Source organism: Marmota flaviventris, unplaced genomic scaffold (assembly GCF_047511675.1).
Source record: "Marmota flaviventris isolate mMarFla1 unplaced genomic scaffold, mMarFla1.hap1 Scaffold_534, whole genome shotgun sequence".
Taxonomy (NCBI): Eukaryota; Metazoa; Chordata; class Mammalia; order Rodentia; family Sciuridae; genus Marmota; species Marmota flaviventris.
The window spans coordinates 9,887-32,239 of NW_027288341.1; the positions used below are offsets into that span (position 1 = coordinate 9,887).

At 32.5% G+C, this 22,353-nt stretch overlaps 1 protein-coding gene across 1 annotated transcript; it reads left to right on the forward strand.

The window, feature by feature from the left end:
* The first annotated feature begins 583 nt into the window (after window positions 1-583).
* LOC139704330 (zinc finger protein 420-like) lies at window positions 584-21,403 on the forward strand. The gene is given in 4 exon segments (XM_071607275.1): window positions 584-1,096; window positions 14,583-14,709; window positions 19,623-20,910; window positions 20,912-21,403. Coding segments are annotated over 4 exon segments (1,680 nt in total). The 5' UTR covers window positions 584-1,093; the 3' UTR covers window positions 21,174-21,403.
* The last annotated feature ends 950 nt before the right edge of the window (window positions 21,404-22,353 follow it).

Here is a 22,353-nt window from a genome sequence, read left to right on the forward strand (position 1 = left end):
GTTTCTCACCTTGTACCTTATGTTTTTGTTTTTTTTTATGTATTTTTTTAACTGTAGGTGGACACAATACCTTTATTTCACTTATTTATTTTTTATGTGGTACTGAGGATTGAACCCAGGGTCTTGCACATGGAAGGTGAGCACTCTACTGCTGAGCCACAATCCCAGCCCCTTATGTGTTGTTTTTATTGGGCATTTTTACTTTAGGGGGTTTCTTCCCAAAATCATGGCATTTTCAGGGAAATGGATGGCACTAGAGCAGATTATGCTAAGCGAAGCTAGTCAATCCCTAAAAAACAAATGCTAAGTGTCATCTTTGATATAAGGAGAGCAACTAAGTACAGAGCAGGGAGGAAGAGCATGAGAAGAAGATTAACATTAAACCAGGATGACAGGTGGGAGGGAAAGGGAGAGAGAAGGGAAATTGCATGGAAATGGAAGGAGACCCTCATCGTTATACAAAATTACATATAAGAGGAGGTGAAGGGAAAGGGGGAAAAAAACAAGGGAGAGAAATGAAGTACAGTAGATGGGGTAGAGAGAGAAGATGGGAGGGGAGGGGAGGGGGGATAGTAGAGGATAGGAAAGACAGCAGAATACAACAGACACTAGTATGGCTGTATGTAAAAACATGGATGTGTAACCGATGTGACTCTGCAATCTGAATACAGGGGAAAAATGGGAGTTCATAACCAACTTGAATCAAATGTATGAAATATGATATGTCAAGAGCTATGTAATGTTTTGAACAACTAATTAAAAAAAAAGAACTCAAAAAAAAAAAAAGCAGCACTCAACGACCTGAGATTCTAGCCCTTATCATGTCTGGATTGGATCATATTCCCTGTCACTCAAAAAAAAGGCTCACTTCTCTCATATTCAGTGTTCATGATCTGAAGCTCCTGCCAATCAAGAGCATTTTGTGGGAACTGTCCAATCCTGTGTGTCATCAGGGAGGAGGAGGGTGGGCTTTCACTTCTTATCTCCTGAGTCCTCCATTTTTTCCATTTGAGTCTCACACTTCAGAGTCACAGGCTGTTCTACTGTACAGAAACTGAGGATCCCAAGTAGTCCTACTCCTGAGAACCAGGCAATGGTGAGTGTACATTAGCCTAGCAAGGGAGGCTGGGGCAGAAAGACTATTGGAATCACAAGACTGGCTGTGTTGTAAACAGGAGCTAGCAGATTGGGACTCTGGGCAGTCTTTGGAGTCTGCAGACTTAACTCATCCACTGGGCCACTATGTCCTCGGTCCTACTGGCCAACCAGGTGGGGAACATGTCAGTGGCAGAGACTCTTTGCTGCCTTCCTTATGCTCAAAGGGCATCCTCAGCACCTGCATAAAATACTATGTGGCAGGGGTGTTCCTGCAGCCCAGATGCTGGAGATTGACAGGTGGAATAATTATCAAAATCAAATCTTCAAGGGCCATTTTCCTGCAGGAGAGGAGCTGTCATTTTGGGATAACTAATTTCCTCTTGAGCTAGCTAATTTTCATTTTGACATTCTTTTATTTTTACTTTCTTCATTATTATTATTATTAAAGTTAGGTGAACTGAGGGATACTGTACTACTTAGCCATATCCTTGGTAATGAAGCCAGATTTGCAGATAGGTAGTTAGTGTAGTTAGATAAATTGGGTCTAATATCCAGTAAAATCAAGAATGAACACCATATTGAGAATGGAGTCCAGGAAAAGGGGAATTGAAAATGTGCCCAAGGCCCTGAGCCCATCCCAAGGAAATTTTAATGAAGCAGCTCACAGCAAACATCGAGATGCTAATCCAAAAGCCCCTCCTGCCCAGATTATTCCTTCTGCCCACCTGTCCTCCACACTTTGGGCCTTCCCACCTACATTTCATCACTGCAAGAAAACAGAATAAAGGACAACAATGTGACAGGAATGCCGGATAGCTGAAGGAAGACCTTAGCTATAAGAAAGCTAAAAAGACCTTAGCTTAAAACAAACAAACAAACGAACAACAACAACAAAAAACCCTTCCATGGATTCTACCTCTTGGGTCCCCTTTTTCCTCTGGGGAGAAGTCTTTTCTACTGTCCTTTAATAAAGCTTCTATTTTCCACTCTAAACTTGCCTTGGTGTACTTCTCTGGTGTTATACTTCAGCATTGGGGAAGAAAGGACTCTTCACCAGTAAACAGCCCTAACATGTTTAAATTTATTTTGAGAAAGGTCCTAGCTAAGTTGCTAAGATTATTTTTGTTATGGTTTGATTTATCTAGACTTTGCTATTGCAATAAAGCATACTGTTTTTGCATGCATAAGTATTCATATGGGGATCTTATTTATATTGTGATTCTTTGATGATTATTGTAATATTATAATTTCACAATGTACATGAATACTTGGTCATGATAAGTTCTCTTTTTTTTTGCTCTTATATTTAAAATGGTTTTTGGCTAAAGTTACTTATAATTTTGTATATGAATTTTAAAAATGTATGCTTTACTTTCTTATTTCATTTAAAGTAAAGCTTGTTGATCTTTTTTATTATTATTGCATTATTCTTGTATTTAATAGTCAGGTTTATTTTGACATAACCATAAAACATGGAATATAATTTGCTCCACCTTAAGTATCCAGTAGTTCCCCTTTCCCTATTCTCATACTTTCTTCTATCATATATTTATTTATAGTTTTTTTAAAATTATTGCTTTATAGAATACACATAAAAATGGACTTCACTGTGATATATTCATATTTGTACATAGCAGTTTTCGTGAGATATATTGTGGGTTAATTTGGGGGAAAATTATCACCTTTATAATGATGAGTTTTATCATCTGTACATGGGATGTATAATTTAGTCTTCTATGTGCTTTTTGTGACTTTTATTATAAGTTCTACAGATTTTGTTTCTAAAAATGTGCATATGTGAAATACCACTTGCATAAGGCACCTATGTAAAATTTATATATAGTGTTTTCTGCTGTGTTTTAGACTGGATATTTTATGAACTGTGACTGGCCCTAGTGACCATTTTTTTTCCAGAGATTATTTTTTGTCTCTTCCAAGATGTGTATTGTATTGAGCCATGCCCTTGGGCTTCAAGTGTTTGGATGAGTACCATTCTATACTTATATGTTATCAAGGTCCCATATGCTCTAATTTCAGTAAGTCTCTGTGATGGGGAGTATCATGTATATGCAATAGCAAAATAGTTTCCACAAATAGATAGTAATTTAAACTTCTTTTGAGTTAACGATTATTCATTTGTCTTAAATGTTCATCAATATTACTTATTTTTTCCCATGATGGGTTTTTATTTTGCATTTCTTTAATTTGTAAATATTTTGAATTTTTATAGTTAATAAACATATCTCTTGTATAAATTTGCATTCAAATTTCTGGCCTTTACAACTTTTTGGGTTAAAAGATGAGAAAATGGATCAAAAAATGCAGCTAGAGTTTGATTTCAAGAAAAAGAAAAAGGTTTAAATTATTTTTTAAAATTGCCTTTTTTCTTTCCTCATTATTTATTATAGGTTTCTTGTATGATTGTAAGTATAGGTTATGTAAAGTGGATTCTAGGGCTTATCTTTGGAAATTACTACAGGAAAAAAAAAAAAAAGAAATATCTCTACACTATGGCTGCAGCAAAATTTGAAAATTTCCTAAAATCATATGGTAATTAAATTGTTAAATGACAGATTTACTAAATATCCACTCCTTAAAGAATTTTCTTCTGGAATATTTTTGGCAGTGAATCATGAATTCTATTATCTGGATTTGGGGGTTTAATATAAAATCATATGGACTGAAATTTGGCCAATCCTAAAAATATTCATACATAATTTGTTGTTTACTTAATGATATGTTGTGGAGATAGCAACTAATGAACATATCTATTTTTAGAAATAGTTACTTTTTTTTCTTTTCAGTTTCTAATAACCTTTAGATTTATTTCCTTACTGAGTCACTCAAGGCCACCGATGTGTTTCTTTTCATTTTGTAATCTCTAGGCATTTACTCTTCTAAGAAATCTGTCTTGAGAGCTCTGTTTCTGAAGAGTATCTTAACATGAAAGAAGAAAAAAAAAGTATTTGTGTTGCCCCTGAAATGTATTCTCAATGCACTCTCTTCAAAATGGAGAGAAAATAATATTTCCACCAACTGGCATCCCTGTGTTAGAAGCTAATAATACATTGATGGTCTTTGAAGAAATTTCATACAGTTCTGTCTTTGGGTAGTTTTCTGTGGGCTGCTGAATTTCCATTTAGTATCCAGATGCCCATGTTTTTTCATCTGTACAATGAGCATAATTTTAGAGGGCACAGAGGAATAATGCTCTTCGTGGAGGTTATGAATCCCTGTATGTTCTGTAGTGCACAGCTGACAAAGGCCCTGGGAGACACTGTGCAGATACTAATTGATTAACAATTATCTGCCACTCACATAAATTTTCTTTCAAAAGCTTGTAATAACTTTAGGCATCTATGTCATCCACATTCCCAAGTATAAAAGTTTAAATCTTTCTTTTCTGAATTCCAAGTTCCAATTCTCTTGTGGTTCAATGTGGTACAAATAATTGTTTCTTTTTTCTTTTTTTTTTTTTACACTATGTTTGTAATAAAAATGTTATCAGCTCCAAACCTATATTTCCCATGTCCAGCTATGTTTAGAAAATGACATAGATAATTGTATTTGATATTTTATAAAGGAGAGTTGAGAATACTCCTTGCTTGTGTCTCCCTTCCTTAGAAACTGAACCAGAACTGTTCTTGGTCCTGAAAAGGGAGAACCATAACCAATCAGATAAAAAAAAAATGTTGATTGATTGTATATTCTCTTCTCTGTTAAGATCCTTGGCCGATTTCTCGATTGGGTCATCATCATCATCATCATCATCATCATCATCATTATTATTATTTGCTTAGTTTTTTGATTTCTTTATGTACCCTAGAGATTAGTGCTCTATCTGATGTGTGAGGGGTAAAATATTCCTCCTAAAATGTAGGCTCTGTCTTCACCTCACGGATTGTTTCTTTTGCTGAGAATAAACTTTTTAGTTTGATTCTATCCCATTTATTGATTATTTGTTTTAATTCTTGTGCTATCAGTGACTTATTATAGAAATTGGGGCCTAATCCCACATGATGAAGATTAGAGGCTGTGTTCAATTCCATTAGACATAGAGTATCTGGTTTAATTCCTAGGTTCTTGATACACTTGGAGTTGAGTTTTGTGCATGGCGAGAGATAGTGGTTTCTTGAAGAGGCTATCTTTTCTCCAGTGCATGTTTTGGCACCTTTGTCTAATATATAATAATTATAATTTTGTGGGTAAGTCTCTGTGACCTCTATTCTGTACCATTCATCTACAGTCTTTTTTTTTTTTTTTTTTTTTTTCCAAATGCAATGCTGTTTTTGTTACCATTGCTCTGTAGTATAGTTTAAGGTCTGGTATAGTGATGCCACCTGCATCAATCTTTCTGCTAAGGATTGCTTTAGCTATTCTTGGTCTCTTATTTTTCCTGATAAATTTCATGATTGCTTTTTATATTTCTATGAGGAATGCCATTAGGATTTTGATCAAAATTGCAGTAAATCTGTATAGTGCTTTTGGTAGCATTGTCATTTTGATAATATTAATTGTGCCTATTCATGAGCAAAGTAGATCTTTCCATCTTCTAAGGTCTTTTTTGATTTTTTTTTCTTTAGGATTCTGTAGTTTTCCCTGTATAGAACCTTCACCTCTTTCATTAAGTTGATTCCCAAGTATCTTTTTGGTTTTTATTTATTTTTTATTTTTTTTGAAGCTATTGTAAATGGGGTAGTTTTCTTCATTTCTTTCTCAGAAGATTTTCACTGATATACAGAAATGCCTTTGATTTATGGGTGTTAATTTTATACCCTGCTACTTTGCTAAATTTATTTACTAGTTTAGAAGTTTTCTGGTGGAGCTTTTTGAGTCTTCTAGGTATATAATCATATCTGGCATTTGCAGGTAAATGGATAGCATTGGAGAAGATTATGCTAAGTGATGTTAGCCAATTAAAAAAGAAAATGCCAAATATAAGCAGCTGATTCATAATGGGGTAGGGAAGGGGAGCATGAGAGAAATAGATGGATTCTCAATAAAGAAGAGGGGTGGGAGGAAAAGAAAGGGGGCAGGGGATTAGCAAGAATGGTGGAATGTGATAGAGACCATCATCAAAAGTACATGTATGAAGACACAGATTTGTATCACCATACTTTATATGCAACCAGAGATATGAAAAATTGTGTTCTATACATGGAATAAGAATTGTAATGCTTCTGTTGTCATTTATTTTAAAAAATCAATAAAAGTATGAAAAAAATTGTTCATAAATTTTATACATTTAATATGTGCATGTTATATATAGAATATATGCATATATATATATATATATATATATATATATATATATATGTATATATATATATATGTATATATATATATATATATACACATACACACACACACACACACACACATATGTTTATATATAGATCTAGGGAAAGGCAAGTCTCTTTCCTGAATTTTTAAAAATCAATTAATTTATTAATTTGTTCTAACTTGCTAATAGAGCAGAATGCATTTCACTTCATAGTACACAAATGGAGCACAAAATTTTATTTCTCTTGTTGTACAGAAAGTAGAGTTACAAAACCCATGTAACTCTACTTTGTGTACAACAAGATTTTCATCTCATTCCACCATCTTACCTACCTCTATACCATCTCCCATCACCTCCCTCCACTTTGTCTTATTCAAAGTTTCTTCATTTCTTTCATGCTACCTTTCACTTCCCTCGTTGTGGATCACCATCCACTTAGCAGAGAAAACATTAGGTCTTTGGTTTAGGGGGATTGGCTTACTTGCCTTAACATGACATTCTCCAACCCTTAAGAAAAGAAAATGTTATAGACAGGCCATTGGGTCTAAGGCCATGTCATAAAATAAGAAATATACCATTAATCAATTTAAATAATAGACTCAAATCTTTGGATCTGGGGGAAAATACACACACACACACACACACACACACACACCATACACTTTCTGGTTAAATCTCCTTGCCATCAATCAGGGCAGTTTCTCTCTAGTTTTTTATATCTCAGGAGAAATATTGGTTAAAAAAAATGTATCTTTTACCTGTAGCTTAAAAAGAAGTGATCATGTCCTTCATCTTCCTGAACTCAGGAGAAGCATAACTCTCAAATATGGTTCTGTGAACTGAGATTTTCTGTAGTCTTGACATCGTTTTGAGGGTGCTGTTCCAAAAATACATATACTTTATTAGTAATATTTTAAATACATAATGGTAATTTTCACATAGTGGAAATTTTGGGTTATAGTATAAAATTCAATTTTTACTATTTTTATATGAATTCTAAAAAAATAATTATCTTTCCACCTCATACAATTTTAATGTTCAGTCTGTTTCCATACAAGAGAAGTGAACTGAAATTTTACGGGATTGTCACTGTATTATTTCCATCCATAAATAATGTATTTACATGTATAATCTACAAATTCAAAAGGCCTCATATGCAAGTTTAAATGCAAATGCTTTTCTGGGTTGGCTAGATTTTACTTCTCCAAGGATACCTTGCCTTAAATTTGCTGCAGCCTGAGGATCTGGATTTCAATTTCCAGAGCCTCAAAATAAATAAATAAATAAATAAATAAATGTACAGACAAGACCCTACAATTGTGACATCATTTATTTCTGGATTTAAGGTTATGTCCTGTCTCTCAAAAAACTCACTAGGCTCAGATTGAGCATATGAAGACATAAGTTGTGTCCAATCAGGAGCCCTTATATAAGTATTGTCCAATCTACACATTTCAGTAAAGAGAAGCAAGTTTTGACCATCTGGTGTAAAGTCTGCCAGAGTGGGTATCCATTTCTATGCTCCCTCACTAATGTTCAGTGCACCTGATTTTTTTCTCCTGTATAGGTACTTTGTGATTTATAGAGAGGACGTGTGGTTCCTAAAAATACAGTAAATGATGAGTGTGCAGTTAAATCCTGAGACTGGATGGTGAGTCTGGTTGAAACTGGCAGCACTGACTATGGTGGGAACTGGCAATGGTGGACTAGAGTCCCTGGTGTAATCTTTGGTTTCTGCAGTCCTGCATCTTCTGAGAAAGGTCAGCTATGAGTCTCCACTGGCCAGTCAACTGGACCATATATTAACAGTAGACCCGGAAGTCCTATGTATCCTATAGAATATCTTCAGCCCTACCTTAAATTCTATGTGAGAACATTTGTGGCAATATTTCCGAATCTTCTCAGATTGTGTTGTGGATTCTGGAGTGGGGAGATCATCATAATCACAACTCCATATATTTTTTCCTCCAGGAGGGGGGTGAGATACTCTATAGGTATCTCAGTTTTTCTTTCCTCCTGAATTCATTCTCCTTCTTTTTGGATATTGTGGTATTGTGGATTGAGCCAGAGGTACTGTACCACTTAGCTACATACCTGGTAGGTTTTTTTTTTATTATTATTATTATTTTTTTATCTTCAGACAGTTGCTGAGTGTGATTTTAAATTTGTGCACCAGTATTGTGAGTTGTATTTATATATAAAACTTTAGCTTCCTGTTCAATGACAACTTCCCCCTTTCCCAGTATTATCAGTTACATTTATGCAGTATTATCAGTTACTTTACCCATCTTATATTTCAAATGAACATGGTATTTTCAATTGTTATACCAAAAACTGGATGAGACTTTAAAGTATTTTTTTCTCTCTGAGTGCAATGATGCATGCATATTAATTCCAGAGACTCAAGTGCCTAAGTCAGTAAGATTTCAGTTTCAAGTTAAACATCAGGAACTTAGGTAGACCAATTAGACAATTAGAAAAACCTGTCTCAAAATTTTAAAACATGGCTGGGTATGTAGGCCAGAATTAACATGCTCCTGTTTCAAATCCCCAGTACCATAGAAAAAAAATCAAAAGCAAAATTTTTTGTTGTTGTTGTTGTTTATGAGCATTTTACATGATTGAAAAGTAAAGAAGAATTGCTTGATCTTGGAAAAATCATGTGTTTCTATTCTTCCTTTCTGTCTCCAAAGGCAGACAACCTGTCAGAGTGTCTTTATGCTCAGATTTCCTTTTGTGGAATGTATATGAGAGCATTCTCATTCCCTACTCTAGTATTTTCCTGGAACTGTGTTTCAGAACTATGTAATATGAGGACCCCACAGCTGGCAAATCTAATGTCTCTCGCAAGTCCAGACCAGTACTTGGGGCTTTTCTTGTTCAAGAGCAGTATAAATGTAGACAGCTTAGTTTCTCAAAGAAGTAACTGAGAGAACTCTCAACTTCCATTTTTTTTAAAATGTCTTCACTAATTTTATAGTCTAGCACAGTGTTTCTTTCTTCCATATTCATATAATTGGAGTACTACTTACTATTCCACTTTTTCAGAGTAGCCATTCTAACAGCTGTTCTCAAGCTGCAGAAGATCTTATAGTTGGCTGGTGCACTAAAATTCTGATGCAAGCTTTTTAAATTCCAGGGTGTCTTATGCTCACTGGGAAAAAAAATTGATGTGCACCTATTTTAGAAATAAAGAGGGATCTGTGATTGTAACCATTTTTCTTCACTAATATTAGAGATTTTAGCCCATTACAATGTTTGCACACCAATGTGAAAACACTCCTTTTTGATCTAGAGAGATTTGCACCTGCACAGTTACCAGTGCTTTCAATGCTTTGAGGTTTCAGATATAGTCCATTGAATGGAAAAAGTTAATATCAGGACAAATTACTTACAGAACGAATTGGTTAGGTCTGGTGTTATTAGTAAAGTGAGCTGGGTGAGAGAGCTCAGGAAGTGCTAAACTGCCACTTTGGATTTCAGTGGTGGTCTGTATTTCCCTGTTAATTTTTTGTACTGTCTAGATAAAAGTTCAACTGTCAGCAACAGCTCTTTGCATTTTTAGAGAATGTTGGCAAATCCCTCTAAGGGATTAAGGGGTTCCCCTAAGATTTAACACCTCTTCCATCTGGTCTAATGGAATAAAGCCCATGGATCTTGCATGGCCATAGAAAACCACTTATTTTTCCCCCCCTGGAGTTGATACTCATGTATATCTTATTCCTTCCTCTGTGTGTACAGATAAATTAGCATTCAAACTACAGGCAATTTAGAGTTAAATAATATATTTCAAACTCAAATCAATCTTCCTTTATTTATATTGACACTGGATTTGGGCATTTTGTTCCAGTAATTTTGCATATTGCTCAAATCAGGAAAATCTTCAAGTGCATTTTACTCATCTCTTGGTAGATATTTGTTTCTCTAGTTTTCCAATGTGTGTGCCTCTAATTCCTTTACAGTTTTAAGAAGGACTCAAAACAGGAGTATATATTTATTTGGTGTATCCATAAATGGAGGGAGATTTATATTCTGCTTTTATTTATTTTTTTTTAATTATCTCTCTTTATATCTGCTGTTTGGTGGATGCTTGTGTATAATTCCAATGTCACACCCATTCTGCACACAAGTCCCTTCTTTTGATCTATGCCTTTATTCTAACATCTACCTTGAGGTTGGATTGTAGCATTCACTCACATTAAATATTTTATTGATATGTTTTGATTTATATACTTATAATAATTAACAATAAAAAGATATTTGCATACATATGAATTGCCCTATGTACTTTTCTGTATTGTGATTTCTTTATCTTAAAATTACTACACTCTTGTAATATTATAGCATGCATTAGTGTCAGGTAATGATCACTAGTACATTTGCCCTTATTATTTTTTTTTAATATTTATTTTTAAGTTTTCGGCGGACACAACATCTTTGTTTGTATGTGGTGCTGAGGATTGAACCCGGGCTGCATGCATGCCAGGCGAGCGCACTACCGCTTGAGCCATATCCCCAGCCCACATTTGCTCTTATATATGAGAGAGTTCTTGCCTAATTTTATATACATTTATCTTTCCAGGAAAATTTTAGAAGTTTTTGCTTTGATTTCTTCTTTAACAAAAAGTAAAAAACGGTAAAATTTTGACCAGTTATTATTAAAGGGTACCTTGGGGAAAATGATCATTTTTATAATAGTTTTATCCTTTGTAAATATGTTGAATATTTGAGTCTTTTATGTTCTTTTCTGTATTTTTATTTTCTCAAATACTGCATATTCCTTTTGTAAACATACTTACATATGAAATGCAACATTCATGTGACATCAGCATAAAACATACATGGTATTTTATAGTATTTGTCAAACTGGATATAATACATCAACAAAAATTCTAGCTCCTAGAATTTACATTTTACAAAATTTAATAATTATTTCTTCCTCTTTAGCCATGCCCCTTGATTTCACCTCTGGAAGAATATGGCTGTATTCTCATGTACAGTTGCTGTAATTTTAGTCTCTGTTTCCTGTGTGGGTGTATCATATACATTTTATTACAAAACAGTTTCTACAAATGGATAATAAAAGCTTAATTATTTTTTTTCTCTTTTGTGAATGCATTTATTCCACATATTCATCAATGCTATTTAATTCATCTATATGATGTGATTTTATTCAATGTTACCTAATTTCTAAATATTTTGAGTTTTTATGATTATTGAACACTTAGATATATCCTTTTTTAAAGTGACTCTTCAAGAACTTTTTCTGTTTTTCTTTTGCAATCTGTATTATTTCTTCTTCTTATAAGCATTTGATGATATGTGAGGAAAATAGGGTTTCTTATTACCTTGTCAGTTTTGCACCTTTTAATGTAATCACTTGATGAATATATTTTTTGTATTAATATTTTGTAATTCATAAGTTTAAGCCTATTATATTCTATAATTTTGAAAACAAAAACTATTTTTTTTTTCTTTTGTGATATTAGGGATTCAACCAAAGTGTCTTAATGCTGAGCATATGCTCAGCTCTGTTTTAAATTTTATTTCTAGATGGGGTTTGCTTAATTTCTTCAGTTGGCCTTAAATTTTGAACTTCATGCCTTAGACTCCAGAATAGTAGATAGTTCAGGTGTGAACCACCATATGAACCCTATCTTTTGTATGTAAACTTTTGAGCTTTGTACTTTCTTATATATTTCAGTATTATTTATTAATAACTTATATTTACCATTTAGTGTGTCAAAATATGTTGTTATGTTTTATGAGTGAAGGGATAAAATAGCATTTTATTATTACACTGTTTTCCCAATATCCTAACAAGTTTTAAGAGTTTTGTTGTTGGTGTTTTCTGTAGTTCCACCATTTATTTTATTATGAGGTTTACCCTGATTGATTTTACTTCATAACATCAATCATGTGGCATCATGGTATTTTGGTCAACAGTAGACTTTATGTACAACCATGGATCTAGCAAATATCTTAGCCATGTACTAGTCTATACCATCTAGATTCTGTCATTGCACTCAGAGAATTGGAAAATTGCACAAGATTCTTAGGATAAATTTTCCAGAGTGTATTTCCATAAAGTGAGAAATCATTATATATGCCTATATTTGCAATTATACACTGTATAATTGATATAATTTTTATTTGTTGAATTTTCAAATTTGCTAGTGCTTTCTTTTTTAATTTTATCTGCTTTTTTTTTTTTTTATTTGTACTGAATATTGAACCCAGGGGTGCTTAACAATAAAGCCACATACTCAGTCCTTTTTTTTATATTTCATTTAGAGACAGAGTTGCTAAGTGCCTCACTAAGTTGCTCAATACAATATATATAAGACAATATTATATATATAATATTATCTTAGAATTTATGATCCTTTTTTCTTACCCTCCTCAGTCACTGGAACTACAGTTGTCCATCACTAGACTGGGCTCATTTGCTTTTTAAAAGCACCAACATTGATATTGGTAACTCTGTGTTATTTTTATCTTAAATAGCTTCTAATTTTGCTCTTTTCCTTAAGACTTTCTTTACTTTTAGTTTTTAAACTTTACTTTTTATTGGGATGGATGATTCGATAAGAAATTCTAATCATTTTGTGGATTACTAAGTTTTTGTATGTTTTATTTTCACCTCAGATATAGATGAATTCCAATTTTTGCAGCTGTATGGAGGTCTAAGTGAAACATAATAACCTGTATGGATATTGTTAAAGAAATGGAACCACAATTTTACCCAGTTTTTCGACTGCACTGTATATGCCCAAAGGACATAAAATCAGCATACTACATTGACACAGTCACATTAATGTTTATAGCAGCACAATTCACAATAGCTAAGCTATAAAACTAACCATTCAATGATGAATTAGTCCATTCAGTGATGACAGGATAAAAAACTGTTGCTTATGTACACAATAAACAATGAATCAGCCATAAAGAAGAATGACTTTATGACATTTGCCAGGAAATGGATGAATCTGTAGATTTTATGCTAAGTAAAACAAACGATTTCTTTGAAACCAAAGGTTGAAAGTTTTTGCTCATAAAGTGGGGAAGGGAAAGAAAAGAATATCAGTAGGTTGCACAATAGTAAACAAAAAATAAATAAATGAATATATAAAAGGGACAGGGATAGAAATATAAAACATATATCTCTATGTTAATCCTAACATCGTATCCACCAACAAGAACAGAATTTTTATTAGGATAAGATATATCCCATGCTTGCATAATACCATAAAAATCAATATTACTGTCAAGTAGAACTAGAAAGAACAAATAAAATAAAAAACAAATTATATTTGTTTGAAGAGCTATATGTATATTCTATATAAATATCATACAATATAAACATCGATCAAAGTATATATATATATATATATATATATATATATATATATATATATATATATAAAGTTTATATATATATATGATCTTTATAAAGTTTATATATATATAAAGTTTATATATATAAAATTCACATATATATATAGTATGTTAAAAATGTTAAATTATAAAAAGGAAAATTCAAATTTATATATATACAAAGTTTATATACATATAAAGTTTATATATATAATGTTAAAAATGTTAAATTATAAAAAGGAAAATTCAAACAGGATTGTTGTTGCTATTTTTATATTAATAACATACATAAATACTATAAAATGTTTGAACTTAAATAAACTATTAAATATTTCCATTAAGTGGTCTGTCTACCTTGTTACATTTCAAAATGTCTCTTATACCATTGGTATTGGAATTAGTAGAGATCTCACTACACATTCAGAATAGCCAACTCTATTAGAGAAATAACAAATAAGATTCCACACATTAGTAAATCTCTGATTAGTGGTTGTACAATTAAAATTTGAGGATTTCCTTTCTTAATTACCATAATTTTCTCATCTGAATAATATACATAATTTAGATCATGATATAAAAAATTAGAAAATATATATTTTTAGGGTAATGCCTGAGTTTTATATTGTGTTTCATAAATGTGGAGTATATATACTTTTTTGAACTTAAATCACTTTTTCTGCAGAAGTAGATAATAGTATCATGGTGTTCCAAAACACCACCTACATGATAGTCTACAAACTCTCATTTCAACTTCAATTACATTACAGACTGTGCAAATGTTCATGTGGTCAATGTGTTATTTATTTGCCTATTCTTATTTTAGGAACTGTTAACATTCAGGGATGTAGCCATTGATTTTACTGAAGAGGAGTGGGAATGCCTTCAGCCTGCTCAGAAAAATTTATATAGAGATGTGATGCTAGAGAACTATAGAAACTTGGCCTTCCTGGGTAAGTTTAATTTCCCTTTAAAATTTGAATTAATAATTATTATTTAATTTACTTCTGTTGCAGAGTATCTTCTGGGAACTTCTCAATAAGAATGAGTTTCAGATTTTTGTTTCAAAGAAAAAGGGTATTTTTATACAGATATTTTCTCTTTCTCTCTCTCTCTCTCTCTCTCTCTCTCTCTCTCTCTCTCTCTATATATATATATATATATATATATATATATATATATATAATTTTACTCTTTAATCTGTCTCTTTCTTTGTGTGTTATACATCCTTCACTTTAGATAAGTAGTACCTAGTATAATTTAGTGATGTAAATTATTGTAGACTACACATAGCAAGGGACACAGTTGAGTCATTCAAATGTCAAGGAGAAAACCAAACTAAAAAATGTTGAAAGAGTAGTTATCCAGCAGAAGAAATTTTCAGAAGCTTAGGTTTATTTATTTTGATTGTAATCATTGAGTACATACTGTCCTATATTTATCACATTTTCAAATTCCTTGTTGTTCTCTATTTTCTTCTTTAGTGATGTCCCAGTTTATTCAGATTCACCACCAAAACTTACCTTTTGTTGTGAGGGACAGCATGATCTGTTTCAAATCCTCTTGTGAGGAAGCCTTTAAAGAATAAAACAGAAGAGAGAGACACACACACAGTGAAAAGGAAAAAAGAAAAAAAAAAAAAACTGGCCACCCCTCTTAACAGCTGCACATATAATACCCCAAAATTACATAGCTTCTGATACCATGACTACATTCTAACCCAGTGTTTCTTTAACCCCAAGTGCTAGATAACCAAGATTGGGTACAGTTAATACAAATAAAGAGCCCCTTCTCCATGAGGACATTACCACAGAAACTAGATAGTGCACCTGTAGAGTTGTCTTAATAGCTTCAGGGAGAAAGTGCTGGGCATTACAATTGTGGGACTCAGGGTGCCAGTTACCATCACCACCACACTTTCCTGTCTATTTCCAAGGTCAGAACACCTAATACCTCCCCTCTTTTTTAAGGCCTTTTGAATAAATAATATTACTTATCTCCTTAATGCTGATGGGGGCAAAAAATAGGGCAGGCATAGACAACAGCAAGTTCCAACATCAGTAAACATCCACCTATGAAATTGAGTAAACATGAAGTTAGCCATTCCAACAAGTCTAAACATCCATCAACTTGTTGAACCTTATTAATTATATCTTTAAGGTAATCTAAGTCTTTTGAAATAAAATTACTATTATAACTTAAATTGAAGGAACACATGTTATTAAACTTCTGATATCCTTTATGATGTAACAATAACACACAATCAATTGCAGCATGATTGTCAAGTATGGCTTGACAATGTTGTTTTTGTTCTTCATTAAGCCTATTTACATCCATGGAGGCATGATTAATACTGTTTATGATAGCATAGGCGAGTTTCATAGTAGTTTGCACAACTACTGAATCATTACAGTTTTTATCAAGAGGAATAGACCTTTTATGAATAAATTCCACAGGATGGTGACCTATTAAATACTATGTGGATGGTAAGGACACATTATTCTGCTAAGACAACAATGAATACCATGAGACATTTTTACAGGTATATGACAATTTCATGCAAGTGAGTCAAGATATTGTAATGGGTTCTAGAAGTCCAGGATCTGACAGTACTGAATTTCCCACAGCTGGTGTACAAAAAACAGAGCAACATTGTTATTAAGACTAAAGCATTTACAGAGTTTTGTGTGAGTTTAGCAATCAAAGAAGTAACAAAATTATCTAGAGTACATTCTAACCCCATTTTAGCCAACATCTGTTGAGCTGAGGCTGTTAATGATTTTATACCCCCCAAGTAACTAGAATTCAAGTATCTTGGGGTCCTCTTTTAATGTATCTCCTCTTTTGAGGAGAATGATTATTCTCTTGTTTGGATGGACTCTTCTCATCCAGGGTTAAATGAAACTTGGAAATCAGCTTGTGAAGTCCCTGATGTTCATTTATAATTGCTATTTTTCATACATGAAGCTAGAGTCCAAACAGGACATGTTGGCATAAGTGTAGCACTCTATGCTTTTCCTCATGTGATCAAAGGCATAGGATCTTGTCATGCTGGTGAGGTGGAACCTCATATATTACATAATTTTTTTGGTAATGGCTGTTTGAGAATAAAATGTCTCTATTCAATGCAGATGACCAATTTTGAGTATTTCCTTTATGTTGTATATTGAGCACATTAACTTAAATAAAACAATATTTAATGCATATTAATATAAGAGAGGATAGATCTTTGTTTGTTTCTGTTTTAAAAGGCAAGTATTAGGATACAATTTGCTCACTCAACCAAAGCGCGTCCAAAAGAATTATGAGAAATTTCATGATTTAAAACTATATCTCATTGATTAAAAATTGTGCGAAAGGATGAGATGTAAAGGCAGGGGCATTATCCATCTTTAAACAAATAGGGCCTCTAGGAGAAGATCATGCTTGGTTTCTTTCCATGCTCTCTGCTGGAACTGACTTGACATTTTCTTTTTTTAGATTCAATTCTGGTAGTAAAATTTTTTCTTTTGTTTTGTGTTTTGCAATAATGCATTAGTAATCATAAATATTTTGAAGTGAATAAATCATTATACTTCTACTTTGTAATTTTTTAATGTTTTTTGTTTTTTTCTATTTTGATTACTGATTTAATTTCTGGATCATTGTTTTTTTATTGTGGCATGCTTGGATTCTTTTCATACTTTCTATATCTATCTATCTATCTATATATATGTGTGTGTATATATATATATATATATATATATATATATATATATAGAGAGAGAGAGAGAGAGAGAGAGAGAGAGAGAGAGAGTCTTTGACTATAATATCAATCCTACACAAAACACAGTGTGTGTGTGTGTGTATAATATATTTATATATATATAATTTCACTTCTATTTATATATATTATAGATTTTTAATTTTTACAGTATTTTACAAGTTGCTTAGACTTGTCTTAAACTTGGTACTGCTTGATAAGCCTCTCCCATATTGGTAGAATTTCAGATTTGCACACTAGGCATGCCCCTCTCATTTTTTTCTTAAAGAATTATTCACATAAACATTGTGCTCATTGATGTTAATATTTTTCAATTTCACTCTCTAAACTTTTTAAAATAGTTATTTAGTGTTCTTTGAGTAATTCATAACTGTCAGTATCATAATGTTAAATTCTTAATGTTTTTTTTTTCTTTTTTTGTCACTTGGATTTAGCCATGCTTCTCTTTGTTTATATTTGCTGTATTATTTTTTATTTGTTCATTACAGGAGCCATCAGTAGATTATATAGTCCATTTTTGGGAAAAAAGTATAAAAACTTTTAAATAAATAAAAATAGGCAAGAACAGTGCTGCATCCTTGTAATATTTGCTAATTGGGAGGCCATGCAAAAGTACTTCATGTTTGAGAGAAGTCACAGAAATTTAGAAACAGCATGGCTCAAACAATTTTAAAAAGACTTGTGTTGTAGTTCATGATATAGAATTTTTGGAGTAATCTCAAGCATTACACATGAAACATTAAAAGTTAGATGACCTAAAGACCCAGAATTTCCAGTACTAAATATGTATCCATGAACAATTAAATCTGAAAATTGAAGAGATACCTCTGCTTTTGTGTTTAGTGCAAACATTTTTCTCAGTGTTAAAGCTAGGGATTCAATATGTGTGCCCATCAATGTCAAATGTGTAAAAATATGTAGTTATATACTATTATTATTTAGTTATAAAATATTTTGTCTCTTAAAGTGTTATAAGGAATATATGCAGGACTTTCAATTAAATGAAAGGTGGCAGGCAGATATTAAGTTGTAGGAGCATTTGATTCACATGTGGAAGTCAGAAATTTAGTGAGCAACATTTTGCTCACCAGGTACTGTGTTTTGTGTAGGGTTGATATTATAGTCAAAGTCTCATATGTTTTTTTAAGTTTTATTGCACATAAGAGGCTCAAGAGTTTTGTTTTACCACATGGTGAGTGTATTATGTTCTTTATAAATACTATTAGAAGGAATACAATACCTTGTAAGAACCAAACTGATAATTATATGAAAAAATGATTATGCTAATTCATTCTTTTTTTGTGCATTATTTCGTTCTATTTAGTCATTTTACATTGTACATATAGTATAAAATACATGATATATTTAGGAAATAAACAAAGGTGTATTTGTCAATGGAAGAAATCATCATATCACACAAATTTAGAAATAAAAAAATCAATTTATTATACTTGATTGTTATGTGTTGACTTCATCCACGTATTATAGCCATAGGCTATGCAAGGTTTTTATAGTCTTTTAAAATGGTTTTTATGAAACATTTTATAGACATATATGTGTATATTTCTTAGTAAATTTTTTGTTCATATTTCTTTTTTAAGAGCCCATTGCCTCTTTACCCTTGTTGAATATTTATGGTATTATCACTCAAAATCTACTAGTTATTTTCATGTCTCTATGTCACGGTAGACAAAAACCATTTTTTAGACACTCTTTGAAAAAGCCAGAAATGTTTGTATATGTTTTACATTTCTCTTATTCTACTGACAGTGAAGGTAGCTGGTAGATATTTCCTAAATACACAATACTATCTTATGAAGGACAAAACGCTTTAACTACACTTTATTATATTACTCTTCTTAATGATGTACTCCTCTTGGATACTGTGGTGTCTACAAGAATGTGAGTAATATTCTCAAGGTAATTTTGTCTGTACATTTTTATTGAAGTAATATATTTTTTTGAATTTATGGTGACTTTGGACTTACTAATCTGCTACACTCCTGATGTACTTATTTTACCTTAATTTCATGTTATGTATGCAAAATATATTTATCCCAGTCTAATAGGTATTGTTTTTTTTTTAATTTTTGTTTCTTTCAGCCATGACTTCTAATCACACCCAAGAATATTCACCAGAAAAGGGCCTAAGACATATATTTCATGAAGTGATAAGTGCAAAATATAGAAGTAGTGATCTTGACTATTTACAACAAAAGAAAATATGGAAAACTACAAGTGAGAGTGAACACCAGAAATCATATAAAAGATCAGGCCTTGTTCACCACCAGAGAATTTATACTGGAGAGAAGTCCTACAAATATGAAAATTGTTGCAAAGCTTTTAGTAAAAACAAAGGTCTTATTTACCACAGAGGAACCCACAATGGAGAGAAGCTCTACAAATGTAAAGAATGTGGCAAAGCTTTTGGTCAAAAATCACACCTTAATTGCCACATCAGAACTCACACTGGAGAGAAGCCCTACAAATGTACAGAATGTGGCAAAGCTTTCGGTCTAAAATCAATCCTAATTTGCCACAGAAGAACTCACTCTGGAGAGAAGCCCTACAAATGTAAAAAATGTGACAAAGCTTTTGATCGAAAATCAAACCTTATGTGCCACAGGAGAACTCACACTGGAGAGAAGCCCTTCAAATGTAAAGAATGTGGCAAAGCTTTCAGTCAAAAATCACACCTTATTCGCCACAGGAGAACTCACACTGGAGAGAAGCCCTACAAATGTACAGAATGTGGCAAAGCTTTCAGTCGAATATCATACCTTGTTTGCCACGGAAGAACTCATACTGGAGAGAAGCCCTACAAATGTAAAGAATGTGGCAAAGCTTTCAGTCACAAAGAAGGCCTTATTTACCACAGCAGAAGTCACACTGGGGAGATGTCCTACAAATGTAAAGATTGTGGCAAAGCTTTTGGTCACAAATCACACCTTGTTAACCACAGCAGAACTCACACTGGAGAGAAGCCCTATAAATGTAAAGATTGTGGCAAAGCTTTTGGTCAAAAATCATACCTTATTTACCACAGTAGAATTCACACTGGAGAGAAGCCCTACAAATGTACAGAATGTGGCAAAGCATTTGGTCACAAATCACACCTTGTTAACCACAGCAGAAGTCACACTGGAGAGAAGCCCTACAAATGTACAGAATGTGGCAAAGCTTTTGGTCACAAATCACACCTTGCTAACCACAGCAGAACTCACAGTGGAGAGAAGCCCTACAAATGTACAGAGTGTGGCAAAGCTTTTGTTGCCAAATCAAACCTTATTCACCACAGCAGAACTCACAGTGGAGAGAAGCCCTACAAATGTACAGAATGTGACAAAGCTTTTGTTGCCAAATCAAACCTTATTCGCCACCACAGAACTCACTGGAGAGAAGCCCTACAAATGTAAAGAATGTGGCAAAGCTTTTACTCAGAAAACAGGCTTTATTTGCCACAGAGGAACTCACACTAGAGAGAAGCCTTACAAATGCAAAGAATGTGGCAAAGCGTTCAGTCAAAAATCACACCTTATTTGCCACAACAGAACTCACACTGGAGAGAAGCCTTACAAATATAAGGAATGTGGCAAAGCTTTTATCAATAAAACAGGCCTTATTCACCACAACAGAACTAACACTGAAGAATAGCCCTACAAATGTAAATAATGTGGCAACACTTTTAATAAAAAATAAAACTTTATTCACCTCAACAGAAGACATCCTGGTGAATGTGAAATGTGAATAAAGTGATAATAACTTTTAAAGAAAAACTAAACCTTGGGGCTGGGGTTGTGGTTTAGTGATAGAGTGCTAGCCTCGCATTTGTGAGATCCTGGTTCAATCCTCAGTACCACATAATAATAAATAAGTGAAATAAAGGTATTTTGTCCAACTACAACTAAAAAAATAAACATTAAAAAAATGACTAAACCTTATTAACAACAGAATTTATACAGAAAAGAACCCCTACAAATTAAAACAATGCAGCAAATCTCTTAATAAGAAATCAATTCTTATCGCCACTAGGCTATTTATTCTGGAAAGAAGACATGTAAATTGGAGAATGTAGAAACATTTTAAGTTACTTTACTAGACATCAGAGAAAACACTGGAGAGAAGCTCTACAAATGAGACCATTGTACCATTATTCTAAGAAAGGGACAACATTTAATCATCACCAAAATAACCGTAACATAGAGAAAGTTTGAAATGTGAAAATTGACAATGTGACAATGCCTCCAAAATTTATTCACCAATACTCAGTACCTGTGGATACATACTGGTTAGAGAAAATACAGATGGGAAAAAAAATTGTAGCCACATGTTTCTTAAGCACTGCTTATTTTTGGAGAATTCATTTTGCCCAGAAACCCTAAAAAGTTAAATAATATTTCCAAAACATATTTAAATTTTAAATTCATTGAACATCTGAAAACTCATACTAGTACTGAACATTGAACAGATTTTGTCCAAAATGTATGCCTTATATAACAATGAAACATTTATAATAAATGTGAGAGTAAAGTTGTTATCTATACATTACACCTTGATGTATATGAGGATCAGTAAAATACAGAACTCATTTAAGTTTAGAAAATAAGTAGTTGTCTTTACCTTTTGCTTAAATTTATTAAGCATTATCAAGTTATTTTATAGAAATATCAGTCATAAATACCATGCATGAATAGTGAAGAAACCTCATCTTTGAAAGAAAATAATTGTTTTACTAAATCAATATTTACTATTTTCACTTTTGAATACTGAGAAAAGAATTATATGAAATATATTTTTGATGTTTAACACTGAAGCGTAATATTTTGAACTTTAT